Source organism: Procambarus clarkii, chromosome 53 (genome assembly GCF_040958095.1).
Source record: "Procambarus clarkii isolate CNS0578487 chromosome 53, FALCON_Pclarkii_2.0, whole genome shotgun sequence".
Classification (NCBI taxonomy): Eukaryota; Metazoa; Arthropoda; class Malacostraca; order Decapoda; family Cambaridae; genus Procambarus; species Procambarus clarkii.
This window is the reverse complement of record NC_091202.1, coordinates 30,025,185-30,049,690: the sequence shown is the minus strand read 5'-3', so window position 1 is coordinate 30,049,690 and position 24,506 is coordinate 30,025,185. Positions and strand designations below refer to the sequence as shown.

At 38.9% G+C, this 24,506-nt stretch overlaps 1 protein-coding gene across 1 annotated transcript in view; it reads right to left on the bottom strand.

Annotated features, from left to right (window-relative positions):
• The window catches only part of LOC123767143 (neuronal acetylcholine receptor subunit alpha-7), a 139,813-nt gene that overhangs the window by 112,722 nt on the left and 2,585 nt on the right, over positions 1 to 24,506 (bottom strand). Inside the window, exon 2 of the mRNA XM_069304984.1 lies at positions 19,629 to 19,853. Within this exon, the coding sequence (XP_069161085.1) occupies positions 19,629 to 19,853 (225 nt within the window). The remainder of the gene's footprint in view (positions 1 to 19,628; positions 19,854 to 24,506) is intronic.

Here is a 24,506-nt window from a genome sequence, read left to right as displayed (position 1 = left end):
ACAATTATTTGTTAATATAATGATAGATCAGAATTAAAAGGCTTTCTCAATTCATATTAAATGTTTCACCCGTTAAATTGATTGTATTCAATTCTGAAAAAGTTTATTCTCATTATCTGTAATAGTGAGATAGATATTACTGCGCGCTATTCTAATAAAAGAAACCATACCAAATATATATATTAACCTAGAACAATATACATTAAACTATTTCATAATTGATAAAAGTTGGAAACAAATAATATTAAGCTGTTGTCCAGCAATTCTTTGGATACTTTTTGAGCTATGAATGTTATTGCAACACTATGAATTTTCTCTAGGGCGTCATTCTATCAGTTTTCCTGTGTTTATTCTTTAAAATAGAACCCATTTTTCTAATTTGCATATATGTAATATGTACACGGCAGCCGCACTATGATTTATCGTTAATTCATAACTATCCACGTCTGAACAAACCCTTTCTAATTATATTTTGTTTAAATGACAGCAAAGAGTTACTCTCTTGGCCTGGAAATTAAGATTTTGAATGGCAATTTGGCAGAGGATTTTTCTTCAGAAGGCCCTAATGTATGTTGAAACACAGGAATATAGGAAACACTGAAGGAAGCAAAAATATTTACCAATACAAAGTTGCTTTAATTTGGATCCACCAAATGCATTTATATAAATGTTTAGTCTACGGTTAAACAACCCAACGATCCAATGGTAAAGGGTTTTTCATTAATCACCTTCTCTCCTACGAAACTAGTACTTATCCAGGTCTCGATTGAATCTAATCTTATAAAAAATTTGTCTATTGTTTCGTTCTCTATTGTGTGTTGATATATTGTTAACATTATAAAAATACGTCAGTAATGTCACCCCCTTACTCCTCTCCTTTGTCAAAATTTTTTATTAAGCATTTTAATATGTTTTCATTGCAGTTTTCGTGAGAAAATTCGGTATATATCTCCTGACTTGTTTATGAGAATTTAAGTTGGTTTATACTATGCATTTCATATTGCTAACTTTTTATAGAAATCCTATTATCATTTTTCTTATATTTAGAGAATTCATGCATTGGTATTTAGGCTTAAGCTCCCAACTAATCATGATTTCATGATTAGTAGAAAGATACTTCGTAATAATAATTGAGTTTTACTTACGTTTGACAATACTAATTAATTATAAGAATAATCATGTACCGTCAGGCTGGTAAGCTAGTTTTGATTTAATTTAATATAATATTGCAAATCATATGCTACTAAATAAATGTATCTCGTACTGCATAACAATAAGTGATTGGAAAACCTTATTTTTAAAGCCATCAATACCTGGAAAATGTAATAATTGAAATAGACTCACAAGCGATCAAGTATTATATATTTAGTTTTCATTTGAGTTTCTGTATTATTTCATTATTCATTAAGTGTTAATTTATTCGTTACACACACACACACACACACGCACACACACACACACACACACACACACACACACACGCACACACACACACACACACACACACACACACACACACACACGCATACACACACACACACACACACACACACACAAGGGGGGCCTCGTAGCCTGGTGGATAGCGCGCAGGACTCAGGACAGAAACAAATGGGCAAAGTTTCTTTCACCCTTAGTGCCCCTGTTACCTAGCAGTAAATAGGTACCTGGGATTTAGTCAGCTGTCACGGGCTGCTTCCTGGTGTGTGTGTGTGTGTGTGTGTGGTGTGGGGGGAAAAAAAAAGTAGTTAGTAAACAGTTGATTGACAGTTGAGAGGCGGGCCGAAAGAGCAAAGCTCAACCCCCGCAAAACACAACTAGTAAACACAACTAGTAAACACACACACACACACACACACACACACACACACACACACACACACACACACACACACACACACACACACACACACACACACACACACACACACACACAGACACACACACACACACACACACACACACACACACTAGGTTTGCCACCAGACTAGAACCCGAGCTGAGAGGTATGAGCTACGAGGAGAGACTACGGGAATTGAACCTCACTTCGTTGGAAGACAGAAGAGTTAGGGGGGACATGATCACCACATTCAAGACTCTCAAGGGAATCGACAGGGTTGATAAAGACAGGCTATTTACACAAGGGGCACACGCACTAAGGGACACAGGTGGAAACTGAGTGCCCAAATGAGCCACATAGACATTAGAACGAACTTTTTTAGTGTCAAAGTGGTTGACAAATGGAATGCATTAGGAAGTGATTTGAGGGAGGCTGACTCCATACACAGTTTCAAGTGTAGATATGATAGAGCCCAGTAGGCTCAGGACACATTACACAGTTGATTGACAGTTGAGAGGCAGGACCAAAAAGCCAGAGCTCAACTGCCGCAAGCACAAATAGGTGAGACACAATCACACACACACACACACACTTAAAATAAGATTTGCATTAGATAGGTAATTCATATTAGTCTGGGTCTGAAGACTTCAATAAAGTGGCTTACTAGCATGAGTAACATATACATATCCAGCTCGTATATAAGATGTACAGATAAGTAGATAAGATAAGATGTAGATAAGAGCCCAGTACAAATGCAATCTTAAAAAATATTTAATCCAAAGGAACTGAATTGAAAGGGACAGAAAAATGAGGGTCACTGGTCCTCACAAACCTTCGTGAAACAATAACTCCATTACTGGCAGTGAAGACTCTAAAGTATTACACGAGCAGGAACCACAAACCTTTGTGACCCTAAATATATTAAAAATAGCGTGAAAAAGATTTTTACCTCCACTTGAACTCACAATTTCAGTTTGACATAAGTATAGCGAGTATATTAAGTCGTATTTTATTACAGATACATACCAGAAATTTCATTATAATATACACTTAGTTCAGGTATCTTTAATGTTTTTAATTATAATAATAATATTTTATCGTAAAATGTTTGCCTACGAAGAATAGTAGCTTGTTCGAAAATATGTTTTTATTCTCTAACATTTCTACTGCGAATGTTATTACGAAATTTGGGTTTACATTTGACGTGTATCCATTACAAGCAGAAACACATGGAGCTTATACAAACATAATACACCTACTGAATACACGCTCCACAAGCAGAAACAGCGAAGCAAACATACATGTTTGGGGTAAACATATAAACTCACTCGCAAACTAAAATATTTCATATATACAAAAGAAAAGAAAACATTTGTTCTCTCGTACACACACACACACACACACACACACACACACACACACACACACACACACACACACACACACACACACACACACACACACACACACACACACACACACACAGCTTTTTTCTTTTAGCGTGAGAGTAGTAGAAAAATGGAATGCACTTGGGGAACAGGTTGTGGAAGCAAATACTATTCATACTTTTAAAACTAGGTATGATAGGGAAATGGGACAGGAGTCATTGCTGTAAACAACCGATAGCTAGAAAGGCGGGATCCAAGAGTCAATGCTCGATCCTGCAAGCACATATAGGTGAGTACATATAGGTGAGTACACACACACACACACACACACACACACACACACACACACACACACACACACACACACACACACACACACACACATACACACACACACACTCACACACACACACACACACACACACTCACACACACACTCACACACACACACACACACACACACACACAGTGGTAACAAAGAACAAAGCCGGCGTTCCCCTCACAGATGCAAGACACTGAAAGTCGTTAAAGCTGCATTATGGAACACGAGGAATAACGAAATACGTTCACAAATAACAACGGAACGAGAAGCAATAACGAACACGGCACATAGAAACAAGACAAAAATAGGTGGCAACCCAAGATATTAAGTTCCAAGAGATTTCTCCGCTACTTTGTCGTTATGTATCCAGTGGGAGAAGAAAATGGGGCGATGGCTCCTCTTTTACGTTCGGTAGGTGAGAAAAGGTTGGTTGCTCTTCCCTTCTTTCAAGCCTGGCTCATATAGTGTCAAGGGTGAGGCTGCGAGAATCGTTATTCAGATCCTCATGTAACGAAAGACAGTAGAAGTCGATAGTATTTTACTTCTCAAGAAAGGGGATATATTACCATTGGCGTGTATGGGCTCCGACACCATGGAATAGAATCACGGCCTAGCGTGTGGGAGGTGATGGAACCAAATGAAAAAAAATCAAAATATATAAAGAGGAAAACAAAATAGCCACATTATTTATTTATTTATACAATAGTTCTTACATTCTTGTACAACCACTAGCACGCATAGCGTTGCGGGCAAGTCCCTAATCTTAATTTTCCCCAGAATACAACCCGCCAAATAACAAAGTCCCCATTTTACTGTTGGGCGAACAGAGGCTACAGTTAAGGAGTGGCACCCAGTCAATCCTTCCAGGCCAGGATATGAACCCAGGCCAAAATTACTCATAATTTAAATTTTGAAATGCATATATGTAATTAAAATACAAATAAAGAACAGGAGCGTTAATTAGAATGGTGATAATAACAAAGGAAGCGTAAAACAGGCGTAATAATTAATTACAAATGGCAAGAGAGAAAAGAAAGTTACAGAGAATGTAGAGAAATTTGCTCACGATTCCAAACGGAAGATAGTTAATCAGGATAATAAGGAACAAAAAACTAAAACAGTCGAGACATGTTGAAATAAAAAAAAATTGTATGAATGCTATTGACAGAAAATGAGAAATTAAGACATGACAAAGAATAATTTAAGAATAAAAACATAGTGATGAATATCTGAAGGCTGTAAATATTACAATGAATAATTCAAGGAAGTTGACTTAGCAATGAATATCTCAAGAATAAAGACATATCAATGAATATCTCAAGAATAAAGACATATCAATGAATAATTCACGAATGATAGCTGTCAGTTTTTAACTCATAGGTTAAAGACATGTTAATGAATAACTCATGAATGAAAAGGTGGCAATAAATATCTCAAGGATGAAGTCATGTCAATGAATAACTCAAGGATGAAAACAAATGAAGGTCAGTGAATAATTCAGGGAAGAACGCATGTCAAGTAATAATTCGAAGAGGTACAGCAAACGGAAAAAACTAGGATAGAGCAGATGGCAAAAAAAGATACAATTCTAATTGATTATAAAGAATGGGGAGATAGGGATTTACCAGGGAAAAACGCCAAGCCATTAGACTATATATAGGACATGGAAAGGGGTCAGGATAAGGATTTGGGATGGGACGGAGGGACAGGAATGGTGCCCAACCACTTGGACGGTCGGAGATTGAACGCCGACCTGCATGTAGCGAGACCGTCGATCTACCGTCCAGCCCAAGTGGTTGGGGGAGAAAGAAAACAAAGTTTTAGTGTGCTGAATATATAATTGAAAATGAAGATATGAATAATTTTTATAAAAGAGAATGTTTGAGGCAGAATACCAGATGCACGGAGCTAGCCTCATTAAAGTTTACATCATTAATCGAGATTTTTATCGGGAGTGTCATATTGGGGTCGGGGCGGCCCAGAGTGTCCCATAAAGAGGGCACGGCCTCAATGCTCATCCTTCAAGAAGTCTGTGGAAATGAAATATTCCTTTCCAAATCCGTAGACTTTATCGTGATTTAAATAATCGTGAATTCAGGAATTGATTTTCAAAACATATGTTAAGATAACAGATTTATAATTACTTTATTGGTAGGATGGGAGCAGACTAGGGAAAGGCATGTGTGTGTCCAGGAGGGAAAGGGACTCAAGAAGGGTATTGGGTGGGAGAGAGGAGATGTGGCAAAAGATATACATGAATAGACACAATAGACAGCAAGAGACGAATGTAGACATGGAGGGCTGAGATGTGGAAGACATGGAGAGTGTTTATAGGGAAATAGGGAAGGTGTATTGGAACAAAGTGTATGCCTTTGCATTGGAGACTTTCAGCGCCATGGCGAGGTGGGACCTACTGCCTGGGTAACAGCTTCTCGCCCGAATCAACCTACCCTGGCTTTGCGCCCTGGTGAGACCACTCCAAACCAGGCCGACGCCAGTGCGCAAGTCCATTGTCTCCTGAGACTGATTTATGCCTACTACTATTGGTGGTAAATAAGGAGGGGTTATAGGATGGTGGAGCTATGTTGATAGTGTGAAGATGTTTGACGTAGTGAAGAAAGTGTGTACGAAAGGTTGTTACTGTATTGTGGGGAGATGGGGAAGGAAGAGTGTGTAAGCGAAGATAGAGTGAGACTCAGTGAGCGCGAAGATAGGCAAAGTGTGTACAGGAAGATGAGGCTGAAGTTCCGGGAAGTCAATAAATAAAATAAACATTGGAGAGAAAAGGGTGAGAATGAAATCAAATAACAAAGTTAGACAAAGGATAGACAAAAGTCATGTTAGAAAGAATAAACTAAATGTAGAGACAAAGGTTTCATAATAGATTCAGGTAAAAGCGAGAGACAGAGAGATAGAATACATTCTCAGGAAATAGGAAGAGATGAAAAGAAAATGTAGGCGGAGGGAAAGGGAAGATAATATATTAATGGAATGTAGACTGAGGCATGGAAGAGGAAAAGGATGAGAGAAAGAAAAAAGAAGAAATAATTTTGAAATTAATAATTGATAATGGAAACGTAGGAGTATAAACATTGGTGAATAAATAAAAAAGAAAAATCAAACATGAGAAAATTGAAAAGCAATGATCACACATACACACACACACACACACACACACACACACACACACACACACACACACACACACACACACACACACACACACACACACACACACACACACGAGCCATACACAGCTAACAGAACATACAAACCTAGCCATACACAGTTTCAAATGTAGATATGATAGAGCCCAGTAGGCTCAGGAATCTGTACCTCAGTTGATTGAAGGTTGAGAGGCGGGACCAAAGGGCCAAAGTTCAACCACCGCAAGCACAATCAGGTGAGTAAAATTAGGTGAGTACACACACACACACACAGAACAGACGCGAACAAGAAGCAAACCTGACAAAACCTGAAACAAAAAAAGTCATACAAAACCCTCAGGTGATTATAACAATAAAAGTATTACCTATATTGCTCGAATTCTTTATGTAAAGTGTAGTCCAGGAGACACACAGACCGCACTTAGCTCCAGGCGGCAAACGCTAATGGCAACTAATATCGATATACCTGCCATAAGGGACTGCTGCACAACGTCATTGAGGCATATTCTCCACCCTCGTTAGTATTGATTCGGGGGACCTAATCACCAAACTACTTGCTCCTTTGAGTTCCAAAAGCACCCCTACTCAGATTATCATTAGGCGCTTTCTGTCACTGTGTAACGATGTGTAACGATGGAGGAGGGAGGGGGGAGGTATGTTTGGACAATTAGTGCACCGACATTGTTCCACAGGATTGGACAGAAGTGCTGGCTGGACAAAAGGGTCAGGAAGAGCCACGTATAAATAACAGGAAGGAGCATTAGTGACTCTTCATAGGAGCATGCCAAAGTAGTTAAGGTTGTCCTTTGTTTCAATACTCGTGTTCTTGGATACCAGCACTCTGGTCGAGTAGCGGCAGTAATCAACTCCAGCATTACAACTAGGTTGTTACAACCTGTTAGGTTCAAGTAGGTGAATAGAACTATGTGCGTGATCATTCGAATACGTTCATTACCTTATATTTTATTGTTAGTTGAATAATAATTCTCTCACTATTCATTCTTTATTTTGTTCTAAAGAGTTCGCTATCCCTACATTAATATAAACAGTTTTATTTAGTAATATTTCAAGTTTTACTTATTGTTTCTACCTTAATTTCTAAGACATTCAACGCCAAAACATGAAACAAAAATTGGGGAAAAATCCTCTGATCAGACTAAGGCCAAATGTCGCTCTGTAACTACGCTGGTTCTGTGGTATTTCAAGCTCTGTGCTTCATATCGAACATGTTTTAGAGAGTCTCAGATGTGCTTTTAATAACAGCTTTAAACCATTTTAAATCTAGCGAGGTTGGGAAAATTCCCAGAGGCCCTTCATTTTCTCACAACAAAGGCCATTATCCAATGGACATTTACCATTGAAATGGCAGGTGTTTTTGCTACAAAACTTTGGGACTCGTTGGTGTGTAAATAATTTTTTTTTTAAAAGAAACACATGACACCAACTCGGATCCCAAATGACTGAGACCAAAACGCTACCCGGAACAGCTGAATGAAAACACACAAACATGAGTAAATAAATATTAGCATTATTAGATGGAAGAGGTGTAGATCGGTGTTTGATTACTTTTCGAATGATAGATAAAGTGTTGTAGTAATAGGTGAAAATTAATTATTTACCATGTCGAGCAATTGTCACAAAAGCTTTTATTTTCCAGATAAGTTTTTTAAACATTTTTATTCATTTGGTCTTCATTATACCTATTTTTGAACCTGCTTATTGATTTTGTTTTAACTATCATATGCAGAAGAAGACTTTTCCGGCATCTCTTCCGCTCATCTTCAACTTCCATCCATGTCTTCTGGTTCTGATGTTTCTCAATTCAACATTGCCTATCTTCTGTCATCATATTCTCCCTGATTAGCTTTTCTCCAACATTGTGGCGATCGATATAAGTTTAATCTATGTGAGTCTTCTCAGCTGTGTGACAAATCCATTGAAGATTCTCTTTACATTCTTTACATTTTGGGTTTTCTTTCAGGTCTGAATTCAATGCCGGTGCTCCGTATTCAATGGCTAGCATTTCATTGGAGATAAACAGCGTTCTGAAGCCCTCTTAGCTAGGTTTCTGAAGGATATTAAGATAATTCCCAGTTTAGCTTATTCAGCAGGCGTTATTTTGTTAATGAGTTCTACTCCACTTAAATTTTTTTATTTCAATATTTTGCAGTTTTATTCCAATATTTTAAAATTGGCCAAATTAGGGAAAAACAGCCTTCAGCCCGACCACCGCTGGAGCATATGTAAATTTCCTTCTAGTCTTTCACAGTCATCTTTATTTTTTACTAACTCCTTACATGTATCATACTCCTTCCTCTCTTCCTTTTTCCGATGGTTGTTTAGAATTTATTTTTATCTATTCTGTCATTTCATGGTCATCTTACTGCTAATTACTTCCAGGTATCTCATATGAAACCACTGGAAAGTTTCTTACTTTTTGTTTGCAATAATGTGTGCAGAGAACAGCAGAGTGGAACAGAGAACTGGATTTTCCAGCTATGAGATCCATCATATTTTGAGAATAATGTTAAGTGAATTAAACATTATTCTCTCCGAATGTGATCCCTTTAGATTATCTCTGTCAATTGATATTTTCATTTGTTAAATGATAGTCTTCAATCAGCAAAAATTGTCATTTCTGATCTGTTTTTTTTTTAACTGATATTATATTCTGAACGGTTAACACTCTGTGGTCATTCTTGTAGGAGACATTTTGAATCCAGTGTTTGCATAATTCTCTTTGACAATTAGAAATGGTCTGGGTGTTAGATGTGTACTCACCTATTTGTGCTTGCGGGGGTTGCGTTTTGGATCTTTGGTCCCGCCTCTGTGTGTTATTTGAGGTGTGTGTGATCCTCATACCAAATAACTGGTACTGAAGGTTCTCATCTCAAGTATAGAGATGAGGTATTAATAATCCTGACATTTAGAGTCTAGATAAGCAATAATAGAAGAGCTGTTATGTTGGCAAAAGGAAGCTCAGTTAATATGAATAACATATAATTACTGAATTATTACCAATTATATAAAATAACTTTTTGTATTTTATGTTGGGTGGCGTGTAAGCCCAACGTGATAGTTTTCGATGAAAAGTTTCAAAATCAATAGATTACTGATGATCTTCACATCAAGAAATAACTTCCCGACACAAGAGACAGCCATCGCCTCTTTCGACTACTCACAGTAACAAAACATAGCCAGTTAAATACTGTAATATCCCTCACGTCGAGTGATAACTCACACTAACTCATTTATTGACGGACTTGTCCTCAAAACGCTCACTAGCAGGATGCCCCATGCTGTGATTAGCTTTTTCTCGCCAGCTTCTAAGCAACAGTTTGGCGTAAGCAGCACGCAACATTAGGGGGCCAAAACTCCTAAATTACGCCTACAAAGGGTCGCCGGTGGCTCCAAAGTGTCCCTCCCTAAGTTCCAAAGGTGCCGTAAACGGGATTTCATGGCGCGTAACTTTCGGCTCCACCAAAAATGAAGTAGCATAGTATCTGTGCACAGTGGCAGTCCATGTTATTTTTTACCTCGTAACATTACCAAGATGGTCTTCCCCCAGACATTGAGATACCTGGTCATCTCTCACACAGTCCGCAGGTATTTTTCTTAACCAAATATGAAGTTAGTACACCTGTACACAGACTCTGTCCATGCTGTTCCATATCTCGAAATATTACCAACAACGTCATTTCCAGATATTGATAAGCCTGATAATTAAGGCACACTAAAGAAGCTAAGTCGACAAATTCAAAGGAAAGGGTATTTATATGTTTTTAAACATTGTTTTTAGACTATTAGTACATTGCTTCGTTTCATTAATTCGTGTATATATTAATTATGAACGCACTCTAGTTTGTTTATTATTGTATAGAAATCATTTTTTTTTTATTTGAATAGGTTTCAATACCTTCCCGTTATAAGTCATGCCATATTATATAAATGAGTCACATTAAGTCATATGTAGGATTCCCTTGTTATCATACAAAGGACTCACTTCAAGTTACACGTATAGACTCGATACACAAGAGTTTCATAACTGTTTGGGCGAAAATTGATGTGTGAATGTGTTTACAGTTACAGTCAACACATACAAGGGATAATTTATGTTTGTCTGATTGTTTGCCCATGTTTTCAGGCCACAGACGCTTGAGGCAAGCCTTATACCAACTTTTCACACATGAAGCATGTTGGGTAAGGATTATACCACCACCCCCCTAACATATCCCTCCCCTGCCGGCGAGATTTTCTTGATGTCAAGTCTGAAATATTGAAGGTGTTGCTCGCAGACTTACTTCATTACATAATTTGTGTGAAGAAGAGAGAGAGAGAGATGAGAGATGAGAGAGAGAGAGAGAGAGAGAGAGAGAGAGAGAGAGAGAGAGAGAGAGAGAGAGAGAGAGAGAGAGAGAGAGAGAGAGAGAGAGAGAGAGAGAGAGAGAGAGAGAGAGAGAGAGAGAGAGAGAGAGAGAGAGAGAGAGAGAGAGAGAGAGAGAGAGAGAGAGAGAGAGAGAGAGAGAGAGAGAGACAGACAGACAGACAGACAGACAGAGTGAATGAAAGGAGGGAGGAAGGGAGGAGATAGTGAAGGAGAAGGGGTTGAGAGGGGGAGGGGGACATTAGAAGAGAGGGGATCAAGAGAGGGGGAATGCTTGAAGAGAGGAGAGAAGGTGAGAGGGGGATGAGAAAGGTGGAAATAACTAATAGGAGAGTGGAGAGGTAAAAGATTGTGAAGAGGGTTGAGAGAAGAGAAGAGAGAGTTAGACTGAGAGGTGGGATGAACCCTCTTCACGGTAGAGCTGGGTGAGAAGACGAGAGAAGGACGGAGAAGATTGACGTGGGCTAAGCAAGGACTAAAAAACGATGGACGTCAATTCAGTATTACATTTTCTGAAACAGCGAGAGAGAGAGAAAGAAATAGATAGTAGGGAGAGAGAGAGGGGGGGGGCAGAGAGAAGGAAATGGGTAGATGTCATGGGAGATGGAACGGGAGGAGAGGGGAGAGATATGGCGAAGCGGAAAAGAATTGGGATAGGGAATGATTCATGACAGAGAGGGAGAGAAGGGTGATGAAGAGAGGTGGGGCGAGTGGAATTGAGTAGAATAGCTGGAGATAGACCCAGACACAGCCAGATAGTCCCCCATCAATTATTTGCTATAGCGGACTCGGTGATATTGAAGAATAGACGTAAAGTAACAGTGTGAATTAAAAAATGATGCATATAATTATTTGTCATCATATATTTACCATGGTTCAATTCGCCAGAGTTTGAATTATAAAACCTCTTTAAAAATGTATTATTTTCCGTCGGTATTTTATTAGAAATAATAATTTTTCAGTAACCTCTTTTCCATAAACTATGTTTGACTCCAGATTGATTATTATTTAAACATTTTATGTAGGATACACGAAAAAAAATATTAATTCGGTTAGGTTAGGTATTGTAAAATGCCCTGCAATTTGCCGATATTCGAATTGGTACCTAGATAATATTTCCACGTATTTCTTCATTTACATTTAAGGTGTTTTACTTTGTTTTCCAGCAACAAGTTCATTTTCATTGTAAGAATTCGTTATGTTGAAAGAAAATAGCTCCTTGTTCCATGTACCCGAATCTAATTATCCCAGTGGTACAAATGATGATATTGTAAGCAATCTATTAACGAGTTTTGTACCAATTATTTTCAGAATACTGCTTGGAACTTCAGTCTGGAGCATTAGTGGAACATTATCATACTTCTCTAGCAGTTGTGAAGAAGGTCAATCGGGAGCATTTATGGAACATTCTCACTCTTGCAGATGAAAAGTCACAATAACGTGGCTGAAAAATGTTGACCAAACTCAGTCGACTTGATAATGGTCCATGATGGACCGAAAGGTCGTTGTCTCGTCCATTTCTAGTGTGTGGTTTGGTCAACATTCTCACTCTTCACTATCAGTTGTCTGTATGATCAGTCTGGAGCATTAGTGGAGTATTTTCATCCGACAATATCATATTTTTCAATTGAAATCGAAACTTGCAGGGATACATGTAAACATAAATATTTAAATCGATGTTAGGACGGAAGATTTAAACATTTATACACCTTAACTCCAACATTTTTGGGACGACAATAATTTTTTTTCAGCTTCATTATATGTGCAAGTTCTGATATGTTCTAAAGTCTTTACATTGCTCTCATTAATTTGGAAAAATACAACGCACATTCGCTGCCCACGTACTCACCTTGTTGTGCTTGTTGGGGTTGAGCTTTGGCTCTTGGTCTGGCCTTTCAACTGTCAATCAACTGGTGAACAGATTCCTGAGCCTATTGGGGCTCTATCATATCTACACTCGTTTTCCACAATGCATTACGCTAAGGAAATCATCAAAAGTTTCAGTATATTCAATTTGTTGTCTATTGAGAATCACTGTAAAGTAACTTTAAGTAACTTAAAAAAGTAACTATTAATTTTTTTTTGCGGTCGGAATTTTAATACTCAACACTGAGAAACGAATTTTAGTTTTAAGTACTGTTTTAAATATTGTTTTACATATTGTTTTAACTAGATATATAAAAAGTCTTCCATTCAGTCTTAAACTCTGACCCCTCATTTCCTGCTGGTTGGGACTCGTGTCGAACCGCTGCGACACACCGGCACTCGACGCTCAGGTCTGATACTGATTGGCGAACCAAACTACCTGGATTGTCGTCGGAGGCTGAGTTGAGCACTAATTGAATGTAAAGCCCTCGTTAGCTTGATTCTCAGACTGTCGGACAACGACGAGGATTTGTTTGTGTGAGTATTTACTATTTGCCAGCAAGACCGAACTCTTAGCTCTTGGACCCCGCCTTTCTAACCCTCGGTTGTCTAATGTACTGAATCCCGATCTCCTTTTTTCTATCATATTAACTACATTTATTTCTATAATTACACATCTATTCCAAGGATGCAATTCGTAGCAGCTGCCTTGGGTATCTATTTATTGCTAGGTGAACAGGGCCATCGGGTGAAAGAAGATCTGTCAGCTTGTTGTGGCCTCGGCAGGGAATATAACTCGGGCTCATAGGACTACGGTCGCCGACCTCTGTTCCCTCGGCCTTGTTTGTTTGTTTGTTTGTGTGTGTGTGTGTGTGTGTGTGTGTGTGTGTGTGTGTGTGTGTGTGTGTGTGTGTGTGTGTGTGTGTGTGTGTGTGTGTGTGCGTGTGTGTGTGTGTGTGTGTGTGTGTGTGTGTGTGTGTGTGTGTGTGTGTGTGTGTGTGTGTGTGTGTGTGTGTGTGTGTGTGTGTGTGTGTGTGTTGTGTGTGTGTGTATTCACCCATTTGTACTTGCCGGGGTTGAGCTCTGCTCTTTCGACCCGCCTCTCAACTGTCAATTAACTGTTACTAACTATTAACTAATTCCCCCCCCCCCCAACACACACACCCAGGAAGCAGCTGTTTATCTCCCAAGTATATATTTACTGTTAAGTAACAGGTGCATCAGAGTGAAGGAAACTCTGCCCATCCGTTTCGGCCGGCTGTGGGGATCGAACCCCCGGTCCCTAGGTCAACGAGTCTAGAGTGCTGTTCTCTCAGCCCCCTACTCTCTGTGTGTGCGGGCGTGAGTGTGCGTGCGCGCGTTTCAATGCAAATAAAGCAATGAATCTCCTCTTTTGTAGTCGTGTTTTCTTCTTATGATACATTTTGAATTTGCTTTTACCTTTTCTTTACTACTACTTTGTAATCAAATTCTTCTTGATAACTACACAGTTCCTCTTTGCCTCCAATTTCTACCCGTGGCCCCTCTCATCCTGAGGGAGACCTCATCGCCACACCATCACTTTTCTATAAGTATATTGTACGTTGCTTCTATATGTACACTGTTTCATCTTTCCTCCAAGGTGGAGGAAAATAGAAAGCTCATTTCTCTCGTCTGTCCATTGTAGTTGAACCTTCTTTGATGTCAAAGAAGCAGTGTCATATAACTTTAGAATGTTCACACAGAAATTGTGATAATATGATATATAAGTGAACAAATCTACAAGGGCCTTGATTAGGGTTCAAAACTGGGCGCTGCATGTTCCCAATGAACTAGAGCTCGTCTTGGAATATCCAGCTCTTCAATCCCTACGGTTCGATCCCACATCAAGGACCTTGTGAGATTTGTTCAGTAGAATGAATCTTAGATAGATATTATTGACTGTTGAGACTCCAGGACTGGAAATGCTTACCGAAGGGGCGTATGTACGTGGTGCACGGTGCTCTAAAGGCGTCTTTGTTTTGGTTATAAAGTGTCCTCGAAAATCTGCCGTTGTTTTGTTTGCTGTAGACTTTGTTTTGCTATTTCGTTGTTTATGTTGCAAGTCGTGGGTTATTCACACTCCAAGTTTTCTCTCTTTTTTTTTTATCTGATTCAGAAATAAAATATTCTTTAAAGCTGCAATGTTCCTATGATTCTCTATATCTCTACCCTATCTGTTCAACCGTGCATGTGTCAGTGTTTGTGTCTAATAGTCATCTTATCGACCGTATCTGCAGCGTGTCTAGGTATTGTTGAAGTCACCTGATGACGCTATTCGTTTGTTACTAGATCTACTTCACCGCAGATACGGGTATGAAATTACATTGTTTTCACTATCAAGTCGTTGGCACCGATTAGGAAATCTATTATTTTAAGCATTATCGATCACTGTGGTACTCCGGCTTGTGACATTTCACAACTCGGTTATTTGTAAAAAAAAAAAATTACTACACTATCACAGATAACAGAAAGTTTAGGTGATAGTGTAACTCTTTTTCTCGTTTACATGTTCGTAGCTTTCTTATTTACACCCGTTTCTTTTTTAAGTTTGTGTATGAAGCTTGTTTTCGCGTTCTGTCAATCAAGTAAGTCATTCTTAGCCTACAATTACCTCCAATTTCTGCAGTTTTGTCTTACAATTTTAAGTATGTTTTAAGACATGATATATATTCACTGAACCCACGCTGGTGTTTACTGAGAGAGCAGAAATTTCTAACTACTTCTTGATTCATCAGATTAGATTTTCTTGTACTCTGCATGGACAGAATCTTAATGACGCTGATCTATTGCTCAGTGACTCCTTTCTTCAAATGTTTTTTTTTCTGTATAGAGAACGCAATGATGTTTGTCTGTCGACTAGTTTAGATAAATTAGTTAGTTAGACAAATCGTATAGTTTTGCATAGAAGAGTTGCAGAATGCTGCGATAAGTGGGCCTAATATTTCTGGCTGCCTCTTTTAGTACCCCCAAGCTTCAAAGCTTCGTCTGAAGCTGAAACTCATATCGTAAGCTTCAGCTCCTTATTCAGCATAACTTATGTCACTAAATAATTATTTTCAGATTCTCAAGGGATCAATTCTGATCCTCTTGGTTCACTGTGAGTTCTCGTTCACATTCCCTTGATGCATCACGCTTGCATACAAATCCCCTGAAACACTTAGAGTGTAGAGGTTCACACCCCTGAATTTAGAGAACCGTAGTGCTCGAGGAAATCTTGAGACCAGCCTGTGTTGCCAGTGCTCACCCATTCTGGCGTACACGGCTCTCAATATCACTTCAGAAGCGATTCGTTGTCAGTGATTGGTTTGTCATGAAGGTCACGTAGACAGCTGCAGGACCAGGAAACCCTTAAAGGCAGTCGCTGGTGAAGTGATATCGGTACTGTGAACGCTAGTCGGGTGAGACCACAGTAATATAGGTTCGAATCCTGATCGAATCATAGAGTTTTTAGTATAAATATATATATATATATATATATATATATATATATATATATATATATATATATATATATATATATATATATATATATATATATATATATATATATATAAAGCAATGGTACTCTGACTACTGCAACGGTTCTCACCGTGAGCTTTGTACGCTAGTGATCAAAGGCTTTTACAAATCTATTGCCATGTATCTGTGGTCAGGCTTCTGGCTCGGTTGTGTAAGAAATCCGATTACAGTTGTCAAGCTTCACTGTCTTCCCACAGAAACCAAACATGCGTTTTCCTCTCTAAAATAAACACAACATTCAATTGTTTTTCTGCACTGTTGTCTTTGAGAAAAGCCTTTGTGTCTGTTATTTCCTTGATATGTTTCATATGCACGCTTTTTTCTCACACTATGGACAGTTGAAAGGCGGGACCAAAGAGCCGAAACTCAACCCCCGCAAGCACAACTAGGTGATTACTCATTTCACATAGCTAATGCTTTCCACTCAAATCCCACAATTGCTTCTCACATTTGTCAGTCATAATCAATCTCTAACCAATCATTCTCGCACATCAACTTAACTCATTCCTCTCATCCATCAATAACTCTGCAGTCACTTCCTTCCTTCACATCCCTTATTCGCATCTCTCATTCACCTCAAACTGGAATCATTCCAACCATTTTCATTCCTTACTCACACCCTCAATCAAGAGAATGGAAACGACATTTTTCTACACCTCAACTTGCAACCTTTTCTAAATTCCGTATGTTGGTGTTATAGATTCAGTTACTTGGAACAAGTTCCAAGTAGCACGGGCTATGGTGAGCCCGTAACTTACCTGGCACAGGAGCGGGGCAAGTAGCAAGAGCTATGAAGAGTCCGTAGTGGACTTACCTGGCACAGGAGCGGGGCAAGTAGCAAGAGCTATGAAGAGTCCGTAGTGGACTTACCTGGCACAGGAGCGGGGCAAGTAGCAAGAGCTATGAAGAGTCCGTAGTGGACTTACCTGGCACAGGAGCGGTGTTATGTGAGAAATTCCGTAACTTTAACACAAAATCTATATTTCCCGACTAAACGAAAACCGATGTGTACAAAATTTATATAAAACTTCAAGAAAAATAAATGTCTTCCCTGCACCTGTTTTATTTTTCCTTTGAAAATTTTATAACATACGATTTCACACTCGATAACTTTGGTAATTTTTCACCTTATTAAAAGCTGCAACAGGCTCTAACCAGCTCACACTTAATTTAATTTTTTCCACCAATATTATGGTGTTCTCAGCATCAGATGAGGTGTAGTAAATTTTGCTTTTATTTTTCTAGTATGCAGCAACTGCCATTACTTCCCATTGAGTACTCCTATTGTGACGTGATTAATGTGACTTCCTATAAGACTCCTCCAATTGTGCTTCAAATACTATCATCTCCGTTTTTGTCATCTAAGGCTCTGTTGAGAATTATAATCTTCAATTGAGTTCATCCATTGTTTCCCAAAAACGATTATCATGGTTTCTTTTCTAGTGCCTTCAGTTTAATGTTAGTATTATGGTCTCCTATTCATTCCTTCTCTCCCCCTATTGTACCCATTCTCTTCTATTGAATCCCCTATTGTTTGGTGATTATAATGGCCTCCTAAGCATTGTGTTTTCCAGTGTTCTGCGATTTATTCGCTCTCATTTATTTAAAAAAAATTAATATCATTAAAGAAACTAAAGGAAAAATATACAAAAATCATTTTATTAAAATAACGTTAACAAAAATATAATCGGCTCACTGCTGGAAAGAGGAAAAAACCCTGAATGTCAGTTTTCCGCTCAATTCCCTGAACAATAATATTCACCCACTCTCCCAGCACATTGGGGTCGACACCCACTCCCACAACACATTACAGTCTACACCCACTCTCACAACACATTAAAGTCGACACCCACTCTCACAACACATTACAGTCTACACCCACTCTCACTACACATTAGAGTCTACACTCACTCTCACAAGACATTACAATCTACACCCACTCGCCTTGCATTTCATCGTATTTCATATTTTCCAAAAATTTATAATCACATTTTTCTTAATCGATTAGTTTCGTTGTAAACATCATGTTCTTCAGATTTCTCTTTTCTTTCCTAATCCACTAATTTTAGAGGAACTAGTTTGCAATGTATTATTCAGCGTCTGACCGATTCACTCTGGTTTTTGAAACATTGTTTAATACATAATACTTGCTTGCATTATCTACAATGTATGTTGAAAGCATTGCATTATCCATAAAACTTGTCGGAAGCACAGAAATACTGAAGGTGTTTGTTGGAAGCACAGTAATATCTACAGTGGCTAAAACATTGTTGGAGGCATTGTATTATCCACAGTGTCTGATAGAACCATTGTATGTTCCACAGTGTCAGTTGGAGGCATTGTATTTCCCAGTGTCTGATAGAACCCTTGTATGTTCCACAGTGTCTGTTGGAGGCATTGTATTACCCACTGTGTCTGTTTGAGGCACTGTATTACCCACTGTGTCTGTTGGAACAATTGAATTATCCAGTGTTTGATAGAACCATTGTATTATCCAGTGTCAGTAGCAACCATTGTTTTATCTGCAGTGTCTGTTGGAACAATTATAATATTCGCAGTGTCTGTTGGAACCATTGTATTAGCCGCAGTGTCTATTGGAACAATTGTATTATCTGCGGTGTCTGTTGGAACCTATTTATTATCCACAAAGCCTGTTGGAACCCCTCGTGTGTAATTTCTTCTACCTGCTTACCTCATTAACATTTATCACAATATTCCATTAAAAATTGAGCAGGTCATCCCACACTCGCCCCAACGGATCTACCCTCCAGTGCTTCCACCGTTCAGAATGTTAATACATATTGCCTTAAATTGTTAACAAAAATAATATTGCGTTTCCCTTTGGCATGTATGCTACATTCCTTGACAGGAATATTACCTCTCCTTCGCGTAATATCCTAGCTAGGATTTTTAGAATTAATGTGGCTTTAATCATCTGTAAACTAGTATTGATGTTTTCATTAGTATGTATGGTAAACTACATTCGGGTGAAATAGTGACGTTATATGTATCTCTGAATGCTTCTGATGTCGTGTTCGCCTGCATTTACTTGGCTGCAAGGAATGTAAATGGGTATGAAAATGAATAATTCTGCCAGTGGTTGATAGTTGGGGAGGACCCTGACTCTGCTGGGACTTGGTAAGGACTCGTCCTCTGCTGGGACTTGATAAGGACTCTTCCTCTGCTGGGACTTGGTAAGGACTCTTTCTCTGCTGGGACTTGGTAAGGACTCTTCCTCTGCGGGGACTTGATACGGACTTTCTTCTGCTGGGACTTGATAAGGACTCTTCCTCTGAGTCCTTATCAAGAACCCAGTTGCGACCCATTGTGGCCGTAACAACCAGCTTATCTGAAGAATGTCCTTAGAAACTGGTATGTTTAATGGCATTTTAATGGCATCCGTGTTGAGAACAATTTATTTAAGGTTTAAGTTAAAATCGTATTAGCTACAGCCAGCTGTGTACTAGAGCCTTCATATGGTCGCTTGACTCGATTTTCCACATATCATCATGTTGGGAGTACCTTTACCAAATGCGAGCCAGCCTGGAAATGAATGATGTTCTGCAGATTCTCACTATCACCATTCATCTGTGTCTGACTGAGCGCCTTGTGTTGTGATCGCCAATTTAGACCTGTCTACGAATTTGAGCCTGGCGAAGATTCATGAAAAATTTACCGTACACTTAACTCAACGGCTTCCAAAATCTCTTAGGAGTTAAAGACTGTAGACTAAGGGAAAGTCTAACCCATACAAGAATAAAATTATGAAATGAACGCAACCTTCCAGAACAGCGGTGCTTTCTCAAAGGGAAGCGAGCTTTTGGTTCGTATAAGAAATAGTTGTCTAGAAAGTGAGATTGCATAACTATTGTAAACCCATGAAACTTAAGGGTTTGTAACGGGGTAAACCCCCCATTCATTGCTGGGTTTACTACGTGGCTGATCCTGATCACTAGACACATATAACTTCATCACTAAGAAATCAAATTCAACATTTCTTTGCAGTATTGAGGAAAGAAATCCCGACTAAGGAAAGAAGTGCAAGTCGATTTTGTTCAATGTGTAACGCTGCAAGAGTCTAACAACGCACATATTTCAGTAAGATGATTTAGCTGGGTCTAGCGACAGCCTTGGTACAGAGACGCATGATCGATCTACATACACTAGCTAAGCAACCTGGAAACTCGATTATGATTTCGCCGCATTTCCGCCAACATCAGCGGCAGCAAAACGCCGACATTCACCTCGAGTATTCCACCAAATGTATCAGAGGCGAGGGGAGTAGGGGATAGATTTTTAGCACCAACTGACTGGTATTGGAAGCTGGAAAATAGGCGTTTAAGACCAGTTGCAATCCTTCAAGAACCCTTCATTCGATCGCTTCCTCTCTTGCACTTTAAAGCAAGGATTTGAACGGAGCTGTGAGTGTGGTAGAAGCGTACCTCGCTACACATACTCATATGGAAACTGTGCTGGGCATGATGTTTATTGAGGATTACTTGCAGCTGCTGTCAAATCGAAGAAAAATAAAAAAAATATGAAAATGAAACCCGCGTATAAAACAAGGAAATGTTTGCAAAACAAGCAAACAAGCAAGCAAACCACAATATTGAAAGAGGAAGCAATATCAACGACTTGGGAGAAATCATCTTCGAAGACCGTTCCTTTAAAGAACACAATAATGTTGCGGTTACAATTGAAAGAAACATAAAATGCTGGATAACAAGAACCTTTCGAACACGAGATGCCACACTATTGACTATAACTTTTAACACACTGGTGCTCTCTAGGGTGGAATACTGCTGCACATTAACAGTCACATTCAAAGCCAGGAGAAATTGCTGACCTGTATTGCAAGCAAACATTTTAACGCTTTGAATTCACTCATATAACTGTAACACTATAGGACAACTTAAATTTCTTTTAATTTGTATTCCCTATACCCCAAGCGTGAGATATTCATAACAATTTACACATAAAATACTTAAAGGGTTGGTTCCAAATCTACACATGAAAACAATACCACATAAAACAAGAAGGCTTCTTATAATATGCAAAATAACCCCGTTGAAACCACAAATGCAAGTGGTACGCAGAGAGCAAACCATTAACATGAAAGGCCCAAGACTTCTCAAACACTCTTCCATTACGTATAAGGGGCATAACTGCCCGATATTTCACAGTAGTGAAAGAGAACCACCAGGTAGAGAAACCTAATGAAAATCTTCAGAGGATATGTGTGAGGCGGGCGCCCAGCTGCGTCGATTTTGCCTCGTTCACCAGATCACCAAACCGGGAGATCTGGTCAGGCAACGAGTCTCCAGGCCTCTGCTAATTGATGTGAAGAATTGAGTGGAAAATATTAGTTACAATGTGAAGAATTATGTAAATTCACGTATGTACCATTTTATATTATTAACCTTTAGCTCCATCTTTGGTTTGCTCAATGATTTTGGAAGAAATAAAATTACCCAGTTAGTTTAGAAAGGTTATCTAGTTTCTATTACAGAAGTAAAACTTCTTTATTAATAAAGGTAATGGTGTTATTTATGGAAATATATCCAATGTCATAAGACAAATAAAATTATGTTCATGTTCCACATCAAAAATTACCTTTGGAATATACTTTCCAATTATAATCATTCCCATTCATTGGACATAAAAATACAATTTTTTGATCATGTTGGTTTAGCGTAGTACCAAATGAAATTGCTGGCTACGAGTATTAGCAAAAGGCCTCTTAATTAAAACTAGATTTTACCTTCTTTTTGATTGCATTTGTCAATAAATCTTATACGAATTCCGATTCCTCGTCTCCTGTAACATACATATTATGATATTTCATAATTAAATAGCCAGTTTTCGGGGCAAGGTAACAGTACCTAAATGAGTCATAAGAGAAAATTCAGGTTGCCAATGTTTTTCCCCGTTAACCTCAAAAACCCATCATGGGATGTTTTTGAATGTTTAGGATGGTAAATAAAGCCTCACGTTATCCACAAATTCCAATGTTTCAGTTATATTTAAACCCTATTTTACAACATAAACATTTGTTTTCCTCTGGAAGGTAAGATGAGTGAGGATATATCACTAAATGATCATTAAACTTAATTTCCCCCATAAGTCCATATGTGGTCAAATGTCACAAGAGGTTCACTATATTTTGATCCCAGCAAGGTTAGGTTAATATGATTCGTCACACTGATATATATTTTAGAAATGTTGCTGTGTCAGTTCGCTTCTTAAATGTTTGTTTAAAACCATTATTTAAAAAAAAACTGAAATTTATATATTTAACGTAGCTTAGATTGACTTTAAATAGATAGAGAGGCTATGTTTATTGTTTAAATTGCACGCTTTTAATTTTAACAAAGAATTACGATCAATACATTTTCCAATTTCGTGACAAAGTTAATAAAATAGGATATAGTTTAACAAACTTTTAATTGTTATAACCTAACAAAATCAACGATGGTGATTTCATTCCTGGAAATAAATGAATATAACCAACACCGTAAATTTCAATATATGCTGATGACGCCCCGGTTATAGATACCATAATGTTTTCAACTCCCCTAATTTAACCTCTTCGTAACTCCACTTAACCTCTTCATAACTCCACTTACTTAACCTTTTCATAACTCCCACTCACTTCCAGACACATACTCTACACACACACCCACATACATCCCTCATCCCCTGACATCTATACATATATATTATATATATATATATATATATATATATATATATATATATATATATACATATATATATATATATATATATATATATATATATATATGCGAACAAGCCTGAATGGTCCCCAGGACAATATGCAACTGAAAACTCACACCCCAGAAGTGACTCGAACCCATACTCCCAGAAGCAACGCAACTGGTATGTACAAGACGCCTTAATCCACTTGACCATCACGACCGGACATAATGAGGTGATAGCCGAGGCTATTTGAACCACCCCACCGCCGGCACTCGGATAGTAATCTTGGGCATAGCATTTTACCAAATCACCTCATTCTTTGGGGCACACGTGAGGAACACAAATGCGAACAAGCCTGAATGATCCCCAGGACAATATGCAACTGAAAACTCACACCCCAGAAGTGACTCGAACCCATACTCCCAGAAGCAACGCAACTGGTATGTACAAGACGCCTTAATCCACTTGACCATCACGACCGGACATAATGAGGTGATAGCCGAGGCTATTTGAACCACCCCACCGCCGGCACTCGGATAGTAATCTTGGGCATAGCATTTTACCAAATCACCTCATTCTTTGGGGCACACGTGAGGAACACAAATGCGAACAAGCCTGAATGGTCCCCAGGACAATATGCAACTGAAAACTCACACCCCAGAAGTGACTCGAACCCATACTCCCAGAAGCAACGCAACTGGTATGTACAAGACGCCTTAATCCACTTGACCATCACGACCGGACATAATGAGGTGATAGCCGAGGCTATTTGAACCACCCCACCGCCGGCACTCGGATAGTAATCTTGGGCATAGCATTTTACCAAATCACCTCATTCTTTGGGGCACACGTGAGGAACACAAATGCGAACAAGCCTGAATGGTCCCCAGGACAATATGCAACTGAAAACTCACACCCCAGAAGTGACTCGAACCCATACTCCCAGAAGCAACGCAACTGGTATGTACAAGACGCCTTAATCCACTTGACCATCACGACCGGACATAATGAGGTGATAGCCGAGGCTATTTGAACCACCCCACCGCCGGCACTCGGATAGTAATCTTGGGCATAGCATTTTACCAAATCACCTCATTCTTTGGGGCACACGTGAGGAACACAAATGCGAACAAGCCTGAATGGTCCCCAGGACAATATGCAACTGAAAACTCACACCCCAGAAGTGACTCGAACCCATACTCCCAGAAGCAACGCAACTGGTATGTACAAGACGCCTTAATCCACTTGACCATCACGACCGGACATAATGAGGGATAGCCAA